The sequence below is a fragment of the Hoplias malabaricus genome, chromosome 6 (genome assembly GCF_029633855.1).
Source record: "Hoplias malabaricus isolate fHopMal1 chromosome 6, fHopMal1.hap1, whole genome shotgun sequence".
In the NCBI taxonomy this organism is placed as follows: Eukaryota; Metazoa; Chordata; class Actinopteri; order Characiformes; family Erythrinidae; genus Hoplias; species Hoplias malabaricus.
Genome location: NC_089805.1, coordinates 30,024,423 through 30,047,087, shown reverse-complemented (window position 1 = coordinate 30,047,087; position 22,665 = coordinate 30,024,423). Strand labels below are relative to the sequence as shown.

Genomic DNA, 22,665 nt, shown 5'->3' with positions numbered 1-22,665 from the left:
TAAATGTATCACATAGCCTTCAGTGGTGTTACAGAAAAAGAAGCTTAAAGGGCACGAAATATTATTGATTCAAAGTATAAAACACTGACATCTCAGCAGTAGGTTCTTCTACAATTCTAGCCCAACCGGACTACACACTAAGCAATTTTAACAAGGCTGAACATCCAAAATAAAGAGACTAATAACTTGGAGTATTCAACCAAAACACACTTCACACTATTCTATCAGGGAACATAAAGTGGAATGTTCAACACTGAAGAGAGACACCTATTGAAAGATGCATGTAATCTGGAGGCAGGGCAGGAGGAAAAATATATATATATACACACTGATTTTCCTTTTAACTACCCCTACTGGGCAAATTATAGAGTTTGCTGGCTCTGCAGGTTTGGCAAAAAAGCAAGCAAGAATCTGTGTGCAAGTGTGTTTGTGTGTGTGTGCCTGTGTGTGGCCCTGGAAGGAGTTTTTAATGTTTCAGAAGAGGCTTTCTGTCGTGGCGCGCCAGCTCTGATGAATGAGGGCAGGGATCCCGATATGACCTCCATCTTTTACCATGCACCTCATTATTCAGCCTCCAATGAGCTTGCAGAACTTTGTTCTCCAACACTATCTGGATTACACACACATACACAACCCTATAGTACACAGAGATGATGCACATAAATTTACACTCTGTATTGAGGTGCATATATGTATCCATTCTGCATCATATTTTTCATATCTCTGCAAATCAGTAATACAACTAAACTAAAGCAAACTCACTTCTGATGCAGAATCTACACCTTTGCTTAATTTTCCAGTCACAGATTTGGCTGTCTGTCTAGGAGAATGCAAATAACAAATTTCTCACTACACTTCTTTAGAACAACACTACAGACCACTGGACGTAAAATGTAGCCTGAAGGCCCAATGCCCTGCACATTTTAATGTCTTCTCTGCTACCAACTTGCCTGATAAAACTGATCATTAATTTAGCATGAACATGAGCATGGATTAATGTATATTTCTGTCTCCAAAAAAGAAAATCTAACACAGCGGAGTGATGTTAGTGTACTGTACTTCTTTTAGCCTCTATGATTTTGAAACCTTATGGCACTCCAGGCTCATTCAAAATTCCATTTGTAAATAGCTATGTGTTTAAGCAGTCCCTTCTGATCGGATTGTCCAAGGTGCATGTTAACACCAAGTGGGAACTATGCATGTTTTGAAGAACTGTACACAGGGAACGATTAGGGCAAAATATCCAGGTAGAATATCCAGGTATCTATTTTAGAATAGGACTACACTAATAAAGAACTATAAATGGTGTAGCATCTGTTTATTAATTGCATTAAAAGTAATTCATAATAATTTATAACATAGGTCACTGCTGCACTTTGCTTGCCAAATAGTGAACCCACATCCATCTACAATGTACATCTATTTACTTTGACATTTTCAGTTATTTATGAGACTTTCACGATTAGATAAAAAAGGTCACTGTTGCCCTTTCTAACCTGTGCTACAAATAATTATTAATAACCTTTAATAAACTAACCTAATTGATAACCATTAAATACATTTTTAAGCCATTTATAAACCTTTAAATGTGTAGTCTTATTTTAAAGTGGTACAAATATCCAATTGCATTTTTTGTTCAGTATTGTTACTGTGATTTAAATCACAATTAATTTCTTCATTGGCATAAGGTTTAATTTTCCATGCAATTTACTAGGTAGCTGCCAGGTAGCTATATCTGAACGACTGGAAATTGATCTCTTCATATTGAAATATTGATTGAAAAACAATGAGCCTACTCTTTCTCAACAATAACCTCCTTGTAATTAAGAAAATACTGCATACATAAACATTTATGTTTACGTTGGCCATTCATTGGGCAAGTTAATTCACAGGACTCACTTAATACATGTACACCATGTACCCTCAGGGGCCAGATAACCCTATACTTGTCTGAGTTAAACTCGCTCAGACATTAGGACAGAAGAACAGCATGATCATCCTGAAAAACTGTTTCTTATAAACTTCTGAAAATAAAATTTGGGCATTATACTTGTTCCATTACCGTAAGTGAAGGGACTGGATGACGCAAAAGCATGGTGTCCCAATAAAATCTGAAATACCGGAAAAAGGTGACTCATTTAGACTTGTTCTATTTTGGTGCTTGACTGGTGGAAGGTTTAGGTCATCTTGCAGCACAGATGACAGCCTTAACCCTGCCATTCAGATCAAATACACAAACGCACACACAAGCCCAAAAACCTTGCAGCAAATTGTGACTTAACCTTTGACACACACAGCAGTACAATAGAGAGCCACAGACAAGCACTTGGACAAGAAGGGGGCACAAGCAATTGGGGCAGCAATTATTCAGAGGTGACAAATTTTAGCACAGGACACAGAAAAAGGCACAGTGTGATCAGCTCCTGGTTGTGTTTTCTCTCCTCCAAACTCCCTGTATAATGAGAAAAATACATGGTACACATCTCAGTGTTTTCAGAGAGGAAAACAGAATAACATGTCAAGAGCTACAGGAAAACCTGCACTGTACCAGAGCAACAGTGTTGTATAAGCATCTGGTTGAATTTTAGGTTAGAATAACCATCTGAGCCACCTGCACAAGAAATATTCCATTTAACACATCACTCTGAGCCTTTGGTAAAGATTAAATCAGGGACTTGAACCCTCCTATTAGAATCAATACCTCTGACCTAGAGAGTTATGGAACATTAGTGGTCTCAGAATAAAGATGGGTGTAACTATTCAAATATATATGTCCTAGTACTTGATTACTAAATTGGTTTCCTGAACAAGAGATGCATTAAAGGCAACATCAACGATTGTGTTGAAACACTGCTCTCGCATTTGTTTGCGTTCAGAAGCTCTACGTATTTTAAGGTAGTATGCTATGTCTGAGGGGAAAACAATGACTGTTTGTACGTGGCTAAAGTTTAACAAACAGCACAAGTAACTGGAGTTGTTTAGTTTTGTAGCACGTTAGGTCTGTGTTTACTTTCATTCAGTTAGTGATCTTCCGAAAATAGAGTCAGTTGCATCTTCAGCAAAAATAGATCGATATAAAAAGGTTTTATACCCATTTACAGATACTGGGGCTTCGTAAACACAGACAGACTGGAGAGCTAACAAAAGGTGAGGAAACAGCCTGAGAATTTTAATAAAATTAAAAAAAATTTATTAAAATGTAATTGGACTCTAAACTGCTGAGTGTATGAAGTGTATATTGTGTTAAAACTAACCTCAATGAGTGGCTTAACCCAAAAAATTTAAATATTTTCCCATTCTACTTGCTACGTAGTACTCGCCTAATGCCTGCCAGCTGTAAGGGTGAAGGCTAAAAGGTGCTCCCACTGTGTTAACTGAAACACTGGGAAGAAAAGTAAATGCTAATTTTTAACAAGTCAGCTAACAGATGCTTAGCCAGACAGATTATGTTCCAACTGACTCCAAATTAAGCAGAGCTGTGAGAACAGCAGGAATCAGTCTGATCTTCAACAATCGAACCAGCAGTTAGAGGGCTCTGTCATTCGGGGTCCCCAAAATGGCAATATTTAAGCAGAGCTTTAAGGATAATTTTCAAATAATGAATAAAAATGAGAGACATTCAAGGCAAAAAAAAAAATTTTTAGCTCTGCCATTGTTCCATCTCGATTGATAACACCATATGAAAGAAAGTGTTTTTGATTGTTCTATATGATTTCAAAGCATTTCCATCTCCAACACAAGACAAAAGCTGGCTGTGTTTTACATAATCCAAAAAGGTTCTCAGACAGAATACAATACTCAATGTCAGAAGAGAAACACTATTAAAACTCTGAGCTTCCACAGAATGCTGGATTAGGGACTGTCCTGAAAATGCTTATCTAAGGAGCATGCACACACGCATGATAACACACGAGGAAGACGATGGAAGGTGCCCAGAACATATCGGGGATAGTGGAACTGAGGAGAGGAAAAAAGACAGGGAACGCTGGGCTACAGGAGGTAAGTGGTGGGCCCCTCCAGAGAGGTGAGCTCATTTAAAATTGAGGCTACATTTGAACACTACATTTTTTTCCCCAGTCAAGCCAGGCTTACAGATTCTCCTAGCATTACCCACTTCACCACCACCCCCTACTTCAACACACTGTAAAACTCATAATTCTTTTTTCATTCATGGCTGAAAAAAAGGGAATTCAATTTAGCCCCCAGATGAAGAGAGCTGATTCGATGTGAACCCTCTGGGAAGAAGGGAGGGAGAGATGGAGAGAGGGAAGGAGGGCAAAGGGAGGGAGGGAGGAAAGGAGGGAGGGAAAAGAAAAAAAGAGCAAGAGAGAAAGACAGGGAGGTATTGTACTGGTTGAGCTGCATTGGTCTAGTGTTTGCTTTGGTTTCTAGGGTAACAGTAGACTGCAAAGAGATAACTTAAACAGATGTGGAGAGAAGGGAGGAAGGGGGGGGGGGAACGCAAAGCAAAGCCACTGATAAATCTGCCATGTCTGTGTGCTTTTTCAGTATTGCCGTCATTAGACAGAGAGACAGCAGAGCCAAAGATAGACAGGCAGAGAGGGAGAGAAAAAGGGAGTGGGTGCTCATTCACTGGCTGCAAGACACTGCTCATGTCCGTCTTACACTCAGAATGTTGTACCTTCTGTGAAAATGTCCTCTTGTGATTAACAGAGTATATAGGATTCATGGCTATGCCAACACAAACAGTGGCACAGATAGTGGAAACTATTTTTACAAAATTATATGTATGTAATTAAATGCAACTAGAATTCAGAGAACAATTACTTTTTATAAATAAATAAAGAGTAAATCCAGCAATGTTTCAAAAACATCCTCTATAATCGACCCTTTAACTTTACAATAATCAAGACAAAGAAATACAAAAAAAAAACAAATCTGGTTTTAGGTGATTTTGCTCTTTTACAGAGAAACTCAATTCTCATTACAGTAGAGGCAATAGGTACAAGACTTTTGAATACATTTAAAGCAACCTAAGAGTTATTGTGAAATAGATGCAATGCAATCCCTAAAAGCTTAATCAATTTTTTTGTGGCAGGATTTTGTCAAAATCATATTCCTCAGAGTTAAACATGTGGTTATAAATCAAAAGTTTTTCAGCTTTACTACAAAATATCTAGCATATATGCAATGCATATTTTCACATAAACCTATCAAATATTTTATCCAATACTCAGCAAAGAAGTTATTTGAAAATTTTGTTAGCTTGTTTTCTATAAGTAGCATGTGATCAATTCTATATTCCACCAGAGGGCAGTGTAGAACCTGCATCTATTGGTTAGGCGATAGAGCCATTTATAAAGCACTGAAAGACTACTGCAGCCACCTAAAGTCTAATATTCACTGAACAAAAATCCCCAGCCAGACTGTAGCTGCCAAACTGCAGCTATAGAAAACTGGAAATATTCCAGACAGCAAATGAGAAACAAGTTTATATTAATTTGGGGCTTTTTCACACCTGTGGTTTGTTTGCACTAGTCTGAATCAGTTAGAGTTTGTAAACGTGGAGTGATTTCCCCTTGGTTTGTTTTAACACAGGAAAAATACAAGCACACCAAAATACATCACATTAATCCACATAAGTATGTTCTCTGTGCTGGTTGCCCAGACCTGTCCAGGGCAGGTGCAAAGTAGTAAACAAAAGGTGGTGGTCCTTAGTTCTGGACACAAACATATTTCTATTCTACAATTTTTTGGTTGGGGCTAAACTTTAACCAGTTCTATATTTACGTCCAATATTAAAAACAGCTGGCTAGAGGTACATAGCTCAAATGTGTTGAGCTGGGTCAGAACGAGGATGGATCTAGGTTCTTACAACAAAAGAACTGCTCTAGAGATTGTGTGGGAATGGACTGAGACCACCAGCTATCAACTGTCTCGTCTGGGTTGTTTTGGTCCGCAGCCGAATGCAATTGCTGTTTTCTCGCCTACCCAAAAAAAAACACAATAAGGGTTAAAACGAACCAACACGAATAAGTTCACTTTAACATGAACAAAAAGTTCAAACGTGGAAAAAAGCACAAACCCTCCGGTCGTATGGACATAATGGGATAAAACAGTGATTTAGTAAATGCATCACATCTGAATCTAATTCATCCTAAATGTGTTCTATCAGTTTGAGGTGTTCTTCCAAGTTCTTCCACACCAAACATGCTCATCCGTGTCTGTAATGGATCTTGCTTGGTGTACTGATGCATAGTTATGTTGGAACAGGGAGGGGCCATCCACAAACTGTTCCCACAAAGTTGGGAACATGAAATTGTCCAGAATCTCTTGGTATGCTAAAGCAGGGGTGCACAACTCCAGTCCTGGAGGGCCGGAGTCCAGCAAAGTTTGGTGATTCCTCTGCTAAAACACAACCCTTAAACCTGTCAATTAACAGATGAGTTGAATCAGGTGTGTGTGTGAGCAAAGGAATCACCAAACTTTACTGGATACTGGCCCTCCAGGACTGGAGTGGTGCACCCCTGTGCTAAAGCATTAAAAATGTTCCTTTCAATGGAACCAAGGAGCCGAGCCCAACCCCTGAAAAATAACCTCACACCTTAACCCCCCTCCACCAAACTTTACACTTGGCACAATGAGGTCAGACAAGTACCATTCTCCTGGCAACTGCCAAACGCTGACTCGTCCATTGGATTGCCAGATGGAGGAGCATGACTTGTCACTCCAGAGAACATGATTCTGCGACCCAATCTTTCAAAAATGTCTGTAGAAGCAGATGCCTAGGTGCTTGATTTTACACCTGTGGCCATGGAAGTGAACCCAACTAGTGTAGAGGTAGCATTTGATTAGCATTTGTTATTCTTAAAGACTTTCTCAAATGTCAAATATTCCTCAACCAGTGCTCCACAAATTCTGCCTGAATTGCCCATTCTGCCTAGCAATGCAAACTATTTTAAAGTAAAAAATTCCCAACAGGTCCAATTACAAAAATATCTGGCAATTCAATAGAAGCCTCTACTGATGAGCAGTACCCTGATATGTTTCACTATAACACAGTGGGTATGCTTCTAAACATAATTCATTTTGTAATTAACAAGGCTTAAAAGCTTTCAAAGCTGGCAGAGGCCAAACATAACAGTTTTAATTAATTTATGATCAATTGCACAGATGAAATGAATATTAACCAATTTGGCAGTAACAATCAAAATGACCATAGGGGTTGAAGTTGTGTGTGTGTGTATATACGTGTGTTTAGTTTTGTGGGTGTCCTCACGCCTTTCCTTAGAGAAGGGCAAGTAATTGGCAATGTATTCTTTCAAGTGCTTAACAGAGCTGCCAAAGCTGTGCCTTTCATCCAGGAAAATATTTGACAGGTCTGAATTAGGAGAGACAAATTAAAAAGATAAAATTCCCTTTCTAGTCTGCTGGGAGAGACCTTCAAACCCACTTGGACCTTTGACAATGAAAAAAGAAGCAGCAAAAAATTAATATTTCTTACCCAAAATGCATCACCTCAACCGTGGCTGAATAGAGTGTAATTTAAAAAACTGAAATGCTAATTGTGAACCGAAAACTTCCAATGAGTGCATTCCTAAATTGAAAAGAAAAACCCCATGTACACGCTTATAGATGTGAATAATTGATAGCATCTGATTTACCGGTTCATCTCCTGGTCCACTGGGACTCCTCCGTTGAAACTAGAAGCTGAACAAGAAAATCAAGGAGTATGCTCATCTATTAAAATAAATTCTTCTAAAATTAAGCCAAGCATTCCACAAATGCTTTCTCACTTCAGACGCCTATTCAGTTGATGTGACATTCTGTTTAGAAGAGGACAAGAACAGGCTATCACTTTACACCAAGGAATTAGACTTAATTCATAAACTAAGAAAACATTGACTTCTAGCTTATGAGTAGACCAAGAATCCTGCTGTTTCTCTTTATGTTTTTCTTTCTTTGAGATGATATGAAAATTAGCGCACTGTCAAATGGATACAATTCTCCAGAATTTCCCAAAGCCTATAAGTCTGGGGAAATGCTGTTTTTGCATTTGTTTACATTTAGAAGCTACTCAGGTAAGTTCTATTTCAGCTACAACCTTACCTTTTGCAACCTTTTCTGCAATACCACTGGCTTCTATCTTTACTGCTCTGTTTTGACAGTGCTCATGATGTAATGTAATCATATCCAATAGGAAAATATATAATTATTTAAAACCTGCACTAGATGTGAACAGTTATTTCATTAGGAAAATACTTTTTTCAAAATTGTCCTGAGTTTGGTATTTTATATATTGAATTTTTGTGGATTTTTTAAACTCACTTTCAAGTAGGTCAATGAAGTCTTTACACCAAACAACTTTTCAAGCGATTTCATTGGTGCCAACAAATTTCTAATGTCTGTAATAAATCATGAGAGCTTCCAGAGTTGTGTCTTCTTGTGTAACATGGTCAGGACAGCCAATTTCTTGTCTTTTTTTGTACGTCAAACATGTTCAATATTATCGTAAGGATTTAGTCATATATTAACCTTGCAAGATCCTGTCTCTTTGGAAAAATCATAGCACGTGACTAAACCCTCTTCAGATGTGAAGGGGTGTTAGACATCAGACATTTAAAAGCCTTTTTAGATTATTTCAAAAGCCTTTTAGATAATATTTATCACAACATATTTCAAAGATCTTTTCCAGATCTTTTATGTTACCTAACAGAAATCTTCACCAGCTAGCATCATGTTGAATGACTGAGTGGCAGAGAAAGCCATCCTACCCACCCAGACAAAGCAAGGCCAATTGTGCACTTTGGGACTTTCAGTCTCTAAAGATTGAGGCATCGCTGCAACCAATGATCTCCCACTGATAAGGCCAACGTAGACTGTATATGATAGCTTTTCACCAAAAAGGTATGACTGTTCATCCCATTTTACTCCACTCATGAATACCAAGTGCCATGACATTGTTCAAGTGGTGTGTGTTTGAGACAAGCTTACTTGCTGGAGAGGTTGAGTAGCTCATGTTTGTCTGCTACAGTAGACTTGTCCTCCAGCTCCCACAGCATCACGTTGATGAGATGAGAGTTTTTGATGACAATAGGTACCTCCTCAAACATGTTTTCATGCCCCACACTGGCCTTCTTCAGCCTGTGGGGAAAAACACAACACTCACACAATGACTTGGACAAACAAAGAAACTACTCAAAAATTGGATCTGCAAAGAAAATGTTTCAACCAAAACACTTCATGCCAGTTCAGATACAACATATGCCTTGTTGTTCCCAAAGGCAACGGGATGCCTTCTATTATCTGTTGTGGCTGAGCAGATTGTGTGTGGTCATTATTTGTGGGGCAAATGTTGTCGGCTATTTTTTGAGGGGAGATGGTACATATTAAACTTATCCAAAACCTCACTGAACTGAATGAGTCATTGTTACAACATGAAGAAACAACCCTATTCAGGTCAACCACAGCTATTCAATTAGGGCTGAATAGAATATTGTCTGTTTATTAATGTTTTATCATGGTTTAGACCAAATCAAAATAAATCACATGAATTTGATATTATGATTAATACTGGAGATTAACAAAAACACCTAACGCTGCCCAAAATAGAAATGAAATTCTGCCTCCATTTTTAACCATGCATAGCAGTAAACACACACACTAGAGAAGGACTGTAAGTACACACACACATAGAAAGGCAGGTAGCCATCCCAGAACACAGGGTGCTGTTGGGGGTTAGGCTTCTTGCTCAAAGGAACCTCACTCCTGGATGCTGAGGGATGTTGTTTGCGCATGTTAATTTAGAAGAAGTGTAAATTAAGATGTTTAAATTAAAGATCATTTACACTTTAGAATCATTTGTATGTAAATCAGATAGATATAAACCTGAGTTTCTCTTCTGAGGGATAAGAGAATCAGATAATTCTCTTGATATAGAGAGCAGAGAGATAAATGAAGAGATCACTGACATCAAACACTACGATGCTTTCACGTTTCTGCCAGGACTGATCTGTCCATTAGTAGGAGGTTAAACGCAACACTTTCCCGGCACAAAATTGGCTGGTGACTCACTCAGCTGCTCTTCAAAACACAATGTGGTTTTGATCAGAATTAGTGGCACAAATTCAGAGAATGCAGGCAGGACATCAAAGAAGGGAGGCTAGTAAGGGCTAAGGATCTAGGGAGCTGATGAGCGCTGTGTGTAGTGTGTATGCAAACATATGACTGTACATCTCAGTGCGTCTGTATGAGTGCATTAAGATGTGACCTACCCTTCTGAAGAGAAGTCTTTCTCTTTACATATCTCCATGAGTTTGGGGGTCAGTCTGTAGGCCTTGAGGGAAAGGGAGCCCTGGGCAGTCTTAATTGGATCTGCAGTGCGGGGAAAAAAGGGGAGGAGAAAACAACATGATTGTTATGATATTCACTGACTTGACTGTTGTCCAGAGGATGATAAGAAACAGCCTCCTCCAGGAGGGCAAGCCACAGAAGGTCACTGCTAAAAAGCCTGGCTGTTCACAGAATGTACTATCAAAACATATTAAAGCTAATTATAATTGGACTGTTGTTCCGTGGTTTAAAGAAGTCTTTCGGATGAAAGTAAAGTTCGCATTTCATTTTGAAATGAAGGTCCTAAAGTCTGGAGGAAGAGAAGAGAGGCACAGATGCCAGTGTGTCCACTGTGCAGTTTCCACAGTACGTCATAGTTTGGGGATTACATGTCATCTGCTGCTGTGCCACTGTGTTATATCAAGTCCAAAGTCAGAGCAACCATCTACCAGGAGATTTTACAGCACTTCAGGCTTCCATCTGTTGACAAGCTTTATGGAGATGCTACTTTCTTTTTTCTACCAGGACTTAGCACCTGCTCATAGTACCCATACTATTACCAAATGGTTTGCTGGCCTGAATCCTACAGAGAATGTATGAGGTACTGTCAACAGGAAGATGACAAACATATCTATGAGATCTGTGTCAACAACAGCAGATGTTAAAGTTTTAATCTCGTTATCTGAAAAAAGTGGTGTAATTGCAACAGAATTGATCATTTATGTCCTTTATATTATTTGCCTAATATTTGTGAACATAAACAAGGTCAGTATTCATGACTAACAGCAAAGCCCTGTTTCAATAGATCAGTTCAGCTGTACAAAGTATCGAAATGCACAACAAAAAAAGTAACTAAAAAGCTATTTGCCTAAACTGTACAAAATTTAACTTCTACGTTATAAAGCCTTCAAACATGCTGACTGATGTTAATTTTTATTGGGAGGAGATTTATAAGCTAGTCATACAGTATTAAACCCACTGTCACCATGTGGACAATCTGTGTCAGAATGGCTTTATTAGTGTTCCATTGAGGCTTGCTATAGACTGTCAGTCACCTGTATATTTTGACAGCCAAAATGATGATTTGCAAATTTCCAGCACAATTCTGCCCGCATTTTCCTGCATTGTGTCAATCAAGGAAGCAGTCAATTAAATGACTTCTCAGCTGCTTCTGTTTAGGAATACTAAAAAATTAAAGTAGTGCTCAAGAGTGCTATGGGAAAATAAACAGGCCGTCCTCTCATTTTTGCAGAGCAAATCCTAAACGAATAAACACAAAACAATGGATGAAGCTTAAGAGAAGAAACAACATTAAGAGAATTTAGAGGATGTGAGTGTTCGTGACCAATAAAATAATGCTCTCTCATTACTTTTACCCAGTATCCATAACAACCAGGTCCAGTCAGTCCTTCTATACACAACAAGGGACAGACAGAACAGAGTCATGCTACAAAAATAAACGCTGAACCTAGACCAAACAAAGTGAGGCACAGAAGTAAACCATGAGGAGCAGACAACCAGGCTGCAGGTTTAATCCATGTGCAGGCTCCTATTATTGATGTGAGAATACACAGCAATCAGGACCTCAGACAGGCCAGGGACACTTCATGGCTTCAGAGTCATCCACTCAAAATTTCCCAAATCAACCTGCCAATCACTGCCCATATGACATCTTAGCTATAAAAGACAGACACACCCTGACCTGACCCATAAAAAATAGTGTGCAGGCATAAGAGGAGGAGATAGACTATAGTGCTGTAAAGGGCATAGGTATTGATGCTTAAAGTTATAAGAACCTGAGCTTCAAATGAATTACTGAAGTGTCAGAAATGTAACACTCAAAAAAAGACATAAATCAAACACCAAGATAAAAGATATCCTGCAAAAATATTCAATCCTAAATGCTGAGGTGAATTGCTGTACAATCTATGAAATGACTATGAAATATCTTCCTGTCGCAGCTGGCTGAGGTGAGAAGCAGATAAAACATTTTGGTACATAGGTTTTAATCTGATTTGGTTTGTCTTGGACCAAGAATAAACTCACTGCTTTGTGTATTCGTTAAGTCTTTAAGTGAATTAGCTTATAGACTTCTTATATTTACATGCTTTATTGAACCCATGTTTGACTCTTAATTTATTTACAATATTAAGTATACAGACAAAACATATCTGACAATCATTATGCAATTCTGTTCTTCAGTCTGGTATTTTAGGTAGCAGAGGCTTAAACATCTACATGCAATTTCAGCACATTATGCAGCCATGTGCACTTTCGACTCTCTAAACAGGAAAGGAGAAGAAAACTAACTGTTCACTCAACCCAACAAAACAAACAAGCATTACAATTACAAGCTGGTAATGCCTGGCCCACACTACAGGATAATCAAGCTGGTGTTGAGGCTAATTTACTTCTCCTGACAATTGAAATAGGTCTCCCGATTTTAGGGTGATCCTAAAGAATTATTTTCCCAGATCATCTTGTAGTATGGGGGATTCCATAATCCAATTTTTCTGCTCTTCTCAAAGGACAGTCGAGGCCACACAGACTGTGAATCAGAGATATGAAATGTTCAATATTTAACGTCATGTCTGAAAAACCATAAATCAACAAGAGCTGAGAAAGGGTTATGGTCTCACCGCCATCCGCAGTGTTTGTTTACATCTAGTTTGCGAGAACCTCCTGCTCTTGTGATGTAGCAGCTCACAAGGTTTTTTTTTTTTTGAGGACCAGAGCTGTGTGTTGGGCATGAGCAATCTGACAGTGTGCAGTGTTTCATTTAGGGCGGACTGTAGTGTGAGGCTTTGAGGACTAACAATGATCAAGCACACACAAAAAAAGTGATACTTGTCATTATGTGTGCGGTGTCTCATATTTTCAACATCAGTTATTAATATATATATATATATATTTTTTTTTTTTAATCCTGTTATGGAATTTATTCCAAACATGTGGTTTGATATATTATTCCATCAAACCACATGTAATAATTTGTATCAGAAATTAACTTATAGCTTGTCATTCACACAGGTCTTCAGTCTTCATGCCAGTTTGCACTTTATTCAGGGCACCCTCAGCCGGTATGAATGGTCCTATTGTCAGCATAGAGTGGGTGTGGGGTGTTGTGTGGGGACTTTGGCAGCTGCTAGGTGTCTGATCTAGATTTGTGATGTAGGTCTGCCTTCTGGAGAAAGAGTCGGTGTTCTGATAGGGAGCCACATCTGGCGTGAGTGGAACGACTGAGGAAACGTACTTACAGCAAGTGGACCAAGAGGGTGGGCGTTGAGAACACTTGGGGTTTTATGCTTGGACCCCCCCACCCACCCAAAAGCAAAAGCCCTGGCAACTGACCATACTAACAGACCTCCCCGTCTGCAGACCCTCCATTCAATCAGTTGCTGTAATCAGAGAGCCTGTTTGGCTGGGGTAGGCTCAGCTGGGTGAGAATGTGTAGGCAGGTCTGTCATAAAAGCAGCTAAACACCCTGCTCTTCACTTTTTAACCCACCCCAGCCATCAACACAATGCCATCTGGTGTAGATCGGTGGTGTGCTATATTGGATAGACTGGTACAGAAGGAGCTGGGGGTGTTGCGGGGTGTCCAGTCAGCCAAAGCCCTCCAGCATTCCTAAAGGTCCACATCAGCACTCCGATAGCAGGCAAAACAAACACAGAGGAGGAAACCCTGTCTAGACGGAGCTGCTGCCGGCCCGCTACGCACACCAAGCCTTTATTTATACAAGGGGGGGACAGCTGTCCACAGCGCAGAGAGAGAGAGAGAGAGAGAGAGAGAGAGAGAATAACCATGAGCATGCTTCTCCAGAGAGAAGTAGAGATAGAGACGAGAGAATGGTGTGAGAGTCTGAGAGAGAAAAAAAAAACAATGGTAGAACTTAAAGGATGGAAAAACCATGCCTGGGTGAGTGTGTGAGTGAGAGACAAATAGACAGAGCGAGTGAGAAAAGTGAGGAAAGCCAAAGCCAAACGAGGGATGTGATAGCACAGACAGAGTGCTCCTAGCCAGCTGGTGCATGGAGAATAGAGACAGGGAGATAGGGAGAGAACATTAGCAATGGAAGAGTGAGCAAAGCAAGACAAAGACAAACCCAGAGCTGGACGGTTCTCATTATTTCTGGTAAAGTACAAAAGACGAAGTTAGAAGATAGAAGGTTGAAAACAAGGGTATTGGAGACTGTACCATAAATGAGCACCACAGACTCCTCGATGGCGTGCTGGTAACTAAACTGAGAGTCCAGCAGAGCTCGGCTCACAAAAGAACCGTAGAAGGTGGACTGATACCAGCCAACATGCAGATGATCAATGTTGACATGACGAAGACTCCTCATCATCTCCATCTGATATTGAACTGTTTTGAGAGAGTGAGAGGGAGAGAGAGAGAGAGAGAGAGAGAGAGAGAGAGAGAGAGAAAATTAGTTTCTAGATTCAATCTACAGTATCAAACAATATTTTATAAATATTTTAAATAAATTTCATGAAATGGAGATGATCTCAGTGACACTGAAGAAATATAATGCACGTTATTCAAAAACCATGTCTTCATGTTTTGATCCTATTAAAGTGAGAGCGCGTCTTCCCCAAAAAAATAACCTCAAACATTAGGCTGGTGTTCCATATCTGTGTGTTTTTGATCTTATCTGTTATTATTGATCTTAAATGTTCTAGCTTCGTTCATACCGGTTCATTCAAGTGATATTTTTTAATACCTTTTGCCATGGACTGGTTAAATGTGGAACCTCAACTTCCCCAATGAACAGATATGCACAGTAGTGAACATTTATTTTAGCGCACACACCAGGGGCAGTGAGCACACTTGTGCAGCACTGGGCAGCCACTGTAATTCCCGGAATGTAGTTGGATGCAAGATGCTTTTCTCAAGGTCACTCCAGAAAGGACTGAGAGAGAGAGACTTTTGAGGACAGCTTTGATTTGCTTCATCACCATTACTGCCCCACAGCAGCTGAGCTTAGTTGCAGATTTAGAGTCTGACAGAAGAGTGCCATGGTTTTGTTTTGTTTTTATTTTGTGTGTATATATATATATATATATATATATATATATATATATATATATATATATATATATATATATATGTGTGTGTGTGTGTGTGTGTGTGTGTGTGTGTGTGAGAGAGAGACAGTCAGAAATAAGGCAGAATGTCGGGGAGAGACTAGTGAGCTTCCGAGGGCAGGTGCAGTGTGAAAGTGTGAAACTTTGACCATCTGTATACAATTATCACCGTGGATCGTGTGTGCGTTTGTGTATCAGACACCCTAGATGTCAGTGTAAAGCATATGCAAGACCAGGTTGAAGATTATTGCTTACATGCTTGGATATTGCATATTGTAGCCTTCTGCTACTCAATCCAGTGATACAAACAAATTAGGTTTTAATGTAGCATCAGGTTTTTTTTTTCTGTACATCAGGCATGGGTTGGTTTTCTATTGATAATTGTGTTCTTTTCTCCCAAACTGTAGCCTGAAAACTGATGTCCCCCACCCATTGCAGTGCTAGAGATTGAAAAAAAGTAAAATCTAGTTCATGCCCCTTATGTGACATTGGGCCAACAGCTCAACACGTTTAGAGGAGAATACCAACTTCCCAATTTATTTATGTTAACTAACAGAAGCCTTCATTCTGTAGCATCATGAAGGATGGGCTTGCTCTTCTGACATGAAAGGCAGTGACATCACTATAAATCAAACGTCAATGGATATTTAATAAGCTTTGGTTGTTAAAACCTCCAACTACAACAAAGGTTCCTGAAAATAAATAATGTTTAAGGAAATAAAAATACTATTCTAGTATTTTTCATTAAAACTAAGCATATTTAAAGCATTTTAAAATTCTTCTGGTTGTGATATTTGTCTGGTAACACCTGTGAGTGTCAGGTTTCAAATTTAGCTTTATCTAAAAGATCTAGTCGGGTGAAGTGTACATGTGCTCACTAGTACACATTTGTGTGAGTGTGTATCACAGTTGAGTTAATACTGCAGAATGTGTGTATGCACTCAGAATAGGACGGGTATTTTAAGAGTGTGGTCTCATCCCACTTTCAGACGTTACGCTTTACTCTAGCGCTGACAACACTACCACAAACGTCCTTGCAGACAGCCACCATACCATCCACACAGAGAGAGAGAGAGAGAGAGAGAGAGAGAGAGAGAGAGAGAGAGATGCCCCCTCCTGTAAACTCAGCTGGAATTCACAAGTCCCTGAATGTCCTTTCCCTGACAGTTCCAGCTCAGCAGCAATGTGTGATGGGAGAGTAATATCAGTGCTGAAATTACAATTTGCATGTCAAGCAGAAGTCGTACTGGAGAGTCTGTCTTCATTCCAGAAGCCACTCTACTCATGGTTTCATTTTACTGACGACAGCAAAACACCTCGTTTCTGGAGGTACTTTATTTTTTACAAAACCCGAAGAGAAAACAGCTGCAGACACTTGCGAGAGTAGGCCTCGGGTATCTTTAAAAAAAATGATGGCAGATCCAATCTGGTGAGGAAGAATCACGAAGCTGAGAGCTCATCCATTCTCTGAGGCACTCTCACAGCTCAGCCCAGTCTAACGCTTAACTTTAAGGGAAATCATTGCAGAGCCGGGTCTGCAAAATGGAAAACAATGTGGCTTTCAGAGAGAATACATGCTGAGTTCAAAAGCAACACTGGGGAGCATACACTAAAAAATGCAGCACAGATTTTAACCGCAAGTTGGATTTTTCTCGGCTGGACAAAATGCACTAAAACTAAAATGAAGAAAATAAATAAATAAATAAGGTTGAGGAAAGAGGAAGGAGGAAAAAAAAAAAAAGGAACAAACAACTCCAACCCCAAACCCACTAAAGCATTTGAAACAACAACACAAAAAACAAGATAATGAGAGTCTTACCGATGCTGTCCTGTAATTAACGGCTTTTTTGGCGAGCAAAAACACCACCCAGCAGAAATATAAATGTAGGGGCAAACCCACCAGATCAGAGCATGAAAGAAAGTGGGCATTTCTGTACAAAATTACAAATACGATCTGAGGCCTCTCTCTACATTTTAACTTGTAATGTGGACACTTTAAAATGTGATGGTTTAAGGGAAAAGAAGGAAAAAGAAACACTTAAAAGCAGAATCGAAAGACAAATGCCACTGGCATGCATTCAATCTGATCTCTCACACCAACAAGTGTCAAAACGTCACAAATTTCAAATGGGCTACTTGGGTACTGTGTGGTTTTACATAAAGTAATTGAAAGTCAGGATACCGCTGTTGACTTCCATCACTTCTGCAGGTCAGATGGAACTTGACATGTGAATTGGCAAAAACAACCTTTGATAGCCTAAAAGAAAAGTTCTGACAGGAATGCTGCTCTGTGTTTAGGAGAAAAGTGCTTGATCATAGAGGCTTCTTGCCTCCTCGGTTACAGGTGACATCTCACATTTCCATTCGCACAGACCTACCACTGGGGATGGTAAAACATTGTGTTAATTTATTTCTTAAAAATCATAGAAACAGAATATCATTCCTACACTTTACTAATTCAATTGAATTCCATTCCATTGTACTCAGAGTGCTTTTTATAACTAGCGTCCAACGCAACCTCAACGAGGCCCTAGCTCCAAATGAGTAAGCCGAGATGGCGAAAAGACCATAAAGAAGAAATATTAGGCTCAACTTTAGGTGTCAAGTCATTCTGCATTTGCTTCCTCTTCTCCAGGGACCATAACAAAATAAAACGTCTATTGATGACGCATCTTATTAATTCAGATCCAATCAAATTCCTCAAAATGAAGAAACGAAATTTATCACTGAGCACAAGGCTTATGAACATTAAGAATTTTTCAAAACAAAAATGTAGAAAGCATAGTCTATAATCTGCAAACTTCCAGCATAAATCAAACAGCAAGTAATACATACATATATATATATATATATATAATTTGCACTTAAGTATTATTTATACTCCTAAATTTGAACATAATAAAATTTTAACACTTATAAAGCAGGGCATGCTACAGCTTAACAAATGAACAAAACTTCACCAGACTGGATCCAGTACTTAGTAATTTAGTGAAGTTACACATTAGCAAAGCAACAGCAGCTGGATATTCTGAACAATAACAGAGTGAGTAAATAAAGCAGAAAAAGAACAGATCTTCTACATGTCGTACCCCAGGAGGGATAAAAAAAACCCTGAAATAATACTAAAATTGTGCAGTTTACAGAGTCATTGTTTCACATTTAATTTAATGTGAGCTAAACAAATATTTATCCAATTCAATTACTTCCATACCCCACAATATTACATATTCTCTTTACTCATTTGCTCTCTTTGGTACAGACTCATTCTTTGTAAGACAGACACTGGAGCTGAATAACTGGAACTATTTCACATTACAGACATACACACACAAGAAAGCGCTTAGAGTCTTATACACACACACTCCGATTCAAAGACTGCCTCCGTCTTGGATTTGTTGACATCTGCTACAGAAAGTTTAGGCCTTTTGTGTAATGGTTCATTGTTTGGTCTTTGACCAAGTATCCCAGAAATGAATAAAGATACAGCTTCTCAAGTATTATAAAAAGCATAAATATGAGAAGACATCACAGTTAAGGCATATCCCAAAAGTAAAGCCGAAAAACCAACAATAGCGATTATAAGGTAGGAAACGCTGGTCTCAATGAGAATAGTTCCAGAGTTCATTACATAGCAAACATTGCCATTCATAGTCAGAAAGCCACTGTGCTGTGCCATGTTCATGTAAATAGAAGAGTGTATGTTTAAAATAAAATAAAAAAAAATAAAAAGAGGCTGGCATTTCAGCTTATCAGCTCATTGGAGCTGTGCCTGCTGCATTGTCAGGCCATTATTTAGAGCGAGGGCTCAGGGATTTACACTGAAGGGGGATGGAGAGGAGGATTTGCACTCAGGCACATGCAGCTAGCAATAGATACCGCCACACGGAAAAGTAGGGAGTCATCCTTCGCTCAATAGAGGGAGGAAAAAAAGCAACCAATTGTGTCAGCTTCTACCTTACGTTTGAAGTCTCGTGCAGGAATGATCCTGGATATAAGATTGAGTTGAAAATATGCTATCTGGCAACAATCATGTCCCTCCTCTGCCATACACCCCCGAAGTATCTTACGGTCTACAACCCAAGGGCAGATAAAAATGAGGGTGGTCAGCTTTCAGAGCTTGCTAAAAACTCCTTACCACATATAGGCACAGATAGAGGTAATAAGAACCTGTCTCACTTTCTCTGCCCATCTGCCCTTATTTTCTCTTTCTGAATCACTCCCATCCCTCTCTCTCTCTCTCATAGCTCACAGACCTACAGACTTGTTAAGAGACAGATATTTGGCCACTGACAGCTTGTTAGGTCCCCAGAATTGGGCACCCCTGCCCTGCCATGGATGTTGACACCCGTACCAAAAAGGAGGAGGAAAAGGAAAAAAAAGACATGTACATTCACCCTTTTCTATTCGTTTTCAGCAAACTCGAGTTAAAAGGGCAGCCAATTATAGTTGAGCTAAAAAGCTTCAGAAACAAAAATGTGCACACTTTTACAATTAGCAAGGATATAGTACATCATAAATAATTGATCAGATACACATGTAACCACTGTTTTGTAGGTTCTTGCTTGGCCCTGCAGCGCCTTATTCTTGAAGGAAAAGGAGATACTGACACCATACTGGCATTTTAGCACTTCTTTAAAAAATATGTTAATAAAAATATCTCCAATGTCTTCGACTATCGGGTATTAACCTACTGCTGCTCGGATTAACTGCTGGTAAAAATGTGAACAGAGCATATACATGAGAGACTTCAAACATGATCAAAGGATTGAACGTAGTATGTCTCTTTCAGGCTCTACTAATCAACGGCATCAATGCACATACCCACGTCTGCATACACCCCCCTGGCAGGCAAAAAGGAAGAGTCTGAGGGTTAAAGCCCTACTGCTCACTGTCATTTGCCTGTTTTAAATAAGTTCACTGACACTACAGAGAGATGGAACCTTGCGTGAGTCCACATTTGGGCCAGACTGAAGAGTTACAGCTCCATCTAGTGAGTGAGCTATTCTGCTAAGAAGACATACATCAATGACAGTATGTACACACCCACAACACCATTAACGTGAAGCACCCTCTAATTCTTAATCCTCAGGTTTACTATTTGTTTTCCACAACAGACTAACTGCAAGGGTAAGTTTGTTAATATGTTAAGCAATTATAGTTTCAGTGCTGGCATCATCATAGCCACAATATTCACATTTGGGTTACAAAGGGTGGTTTAATCAATGTAATGATGTACTTATTTGTATTATACCTTTAGGCATGCTGTTAGAAAACAGCCAATCTACCAGTCCACATCTTCCATGTTTCTGCTGTAAGGGATTTGGAGTGCTGCAGTGTTTAAAGGAGTGGCTAAAGTTAAATGCATCCTTTAGGTATGTTCATTATTTATATTAATATGCATACCCCTATTATTCAGGTATCGCGGTTAAATGACTCAAAACAAAACAGTTACTAACTGGTTCAATGTAAAGCCAAACTGTGACAAACCTACACCGTTAGCAATGCGTAGGTCCTGCACTGATGCAAACCCTACCCCATACCATATGCAAACTTGCAGTCAGTACAGACAGCAAGGACTCCACATGGTCTCCACTCAGACAAACATGGTTCAAGTTGAACTGAGGAAGTCCAGACATAACTCCTACACACTACAGATCTGCAGACAGCAACAAATTCATGGTGAGAGATTTCCTCAGACACTGGTTTGGACATCACGGAATAAAAAAAAAAGTTTGAATGATAGAAAAATACAGATGCCTCCAGAAAAAATAAATAAATAAATAAAAAAAATCGAACTACGAGGTGTGCAAACAGACAGAACGGTAAGTGCTGGCTTTTTATTGGTTTCTTTCCTGGCACCATATGTAAACAATTCTCTGTTCCAAATGGTGTCCAACTCCCTAAAGAGTGCAATTCACAGATTCTAAAACTAATATTACACCACTACACTGTACACAAGGACTGTGGAAATGTTTGAGATTCAGACCTAGTGTTTTGGGCGGGGGATGCAGGATTTTAGTCCAAATAAGCAGAAGCACCCTGGATTTTACTTGTCTGATCAACTAGTCTCCTCCTCTAAACATTTACACTGGGTGTGCTCCTGTTTGGTTGGAATGAAAACCTGCAGCCACACCGGCCCTTTGTGGATAAGACTCTTGACCCCTGGTCTGGCATTTTCCACGTCATCAGGCCAATTTAACCTCCAATGATGCCCCAGCTATTAGAGACTTCCCTTCCCCATCAAGTTGCAGTCAGATATCTGACCCTTATCACCACCATCGTTCTATATTTCTCTAAACAGTATTTTTTTAAATGACTTACATGCAATTGCTCTAGACATCTGCAAGTCAGTGGAGTTCTGATTTGTTTTGTTTTATTTAAATGTAGGCAAAATGTTTCACATTTTCCTTCATCACTGAAGTGGATCTGTAGAGAACATTCCACAGCAAGTACTTTTAAGGGACATAAAGAGCTTCACCTATGGAACTGCAATGAAAAATCACTTACATTTGTTTTATTTCTATCTTTTTAAGGCCGCCGTATAGCACTGATTAATATCACCTGTCAGACCTTGCTGCATTCAAAAATCAGGGATAGTAAATTAAGGGGTCTGCATAAAAGCTGTGTTTGTAGCTGTTGCTGGCACTCATCTCCAGGGACAGCACAGACATCTCTTCTTCTGAACTGAATCAGGGAGTCCAATCAGCATGTCTACAGCTCTTAATAGCGGTTCGTACCCAGGCACAAGGCTCAAGTTCTGCACCCTCTACTCTATGGTCGGCAGGCCAGGCTAAGCTGCTGGAACACGGGGCGCAGGCTGGGCTCTAAGCCGGGCATGCGCCAAGCCCAAGGCAAAGGGGGTGGGGGTATTTTTTTTTTTTTTCCTCGCTTCCTCCATGCTTCCTGCCTCCTAATTACAATAGAGAAAATCATCTTTGGCACATCACAAGCCCCTGCCCGCCTGTCAATCAGCCCTCTGCTGAGCAGCGGGCCATGTCTTCTGCCACCAGTGGGACGGGGAGGATCCATACCTCTCTGGTGATGTCTGTGAGCTCGCTGGTAAAAGAGAGGGGTGTGTGTGTGTGAGTGTGTGTGTGTGTGTGTGTGTGTGTATACACGCCGGTGGTGGCAGAATGCATGTAACCCAGATCTAGCTACCCTGAAGCATCCCTGATGCAAATACAAAAACAGATCATTTTTTCTAAGCAGCCGTGCCCAAGAAAGTTTTGAACGTACACATCCAACGAACACCATCAAAAACTGCCCGTTATGGTCAATAGTTGGG

At 39.6% G+C, this 22,665-nt stretch overlaps 1 protein-coding gene across 1 annotated transcript in view; it reads right to left on the bottom strand.

Annotated features, from left to right (window-relative positions):
- eif3hb (eukaryotic translation initiation factor 3, subunit H, b) overlaps positions 1-22,665 on the bottom strand; it is a 63,773-nt gene that overhangs the window by 7,803 nt on the left and 33,305 nt on the right. Inside the window, exons 3-5 of the mRNA XM_066674992.1 lie at positions 14,491-14,658; positions 10,236-10,335; positions 8,956-9,105 (exon numbers count right to left, since the gene is read on the bottom strand). Coding sequence (XP_066531089.1) covers positions 8,956-9,105; positions 10,236-10,335; positions 14,491-14,658 — 418 coding nt within the window. The remainder of the gene's footprint in view (positions 1-8,955; positions 9,106-10,235; positions 10,336-14,490; positions 14,659-22,665) is intronic.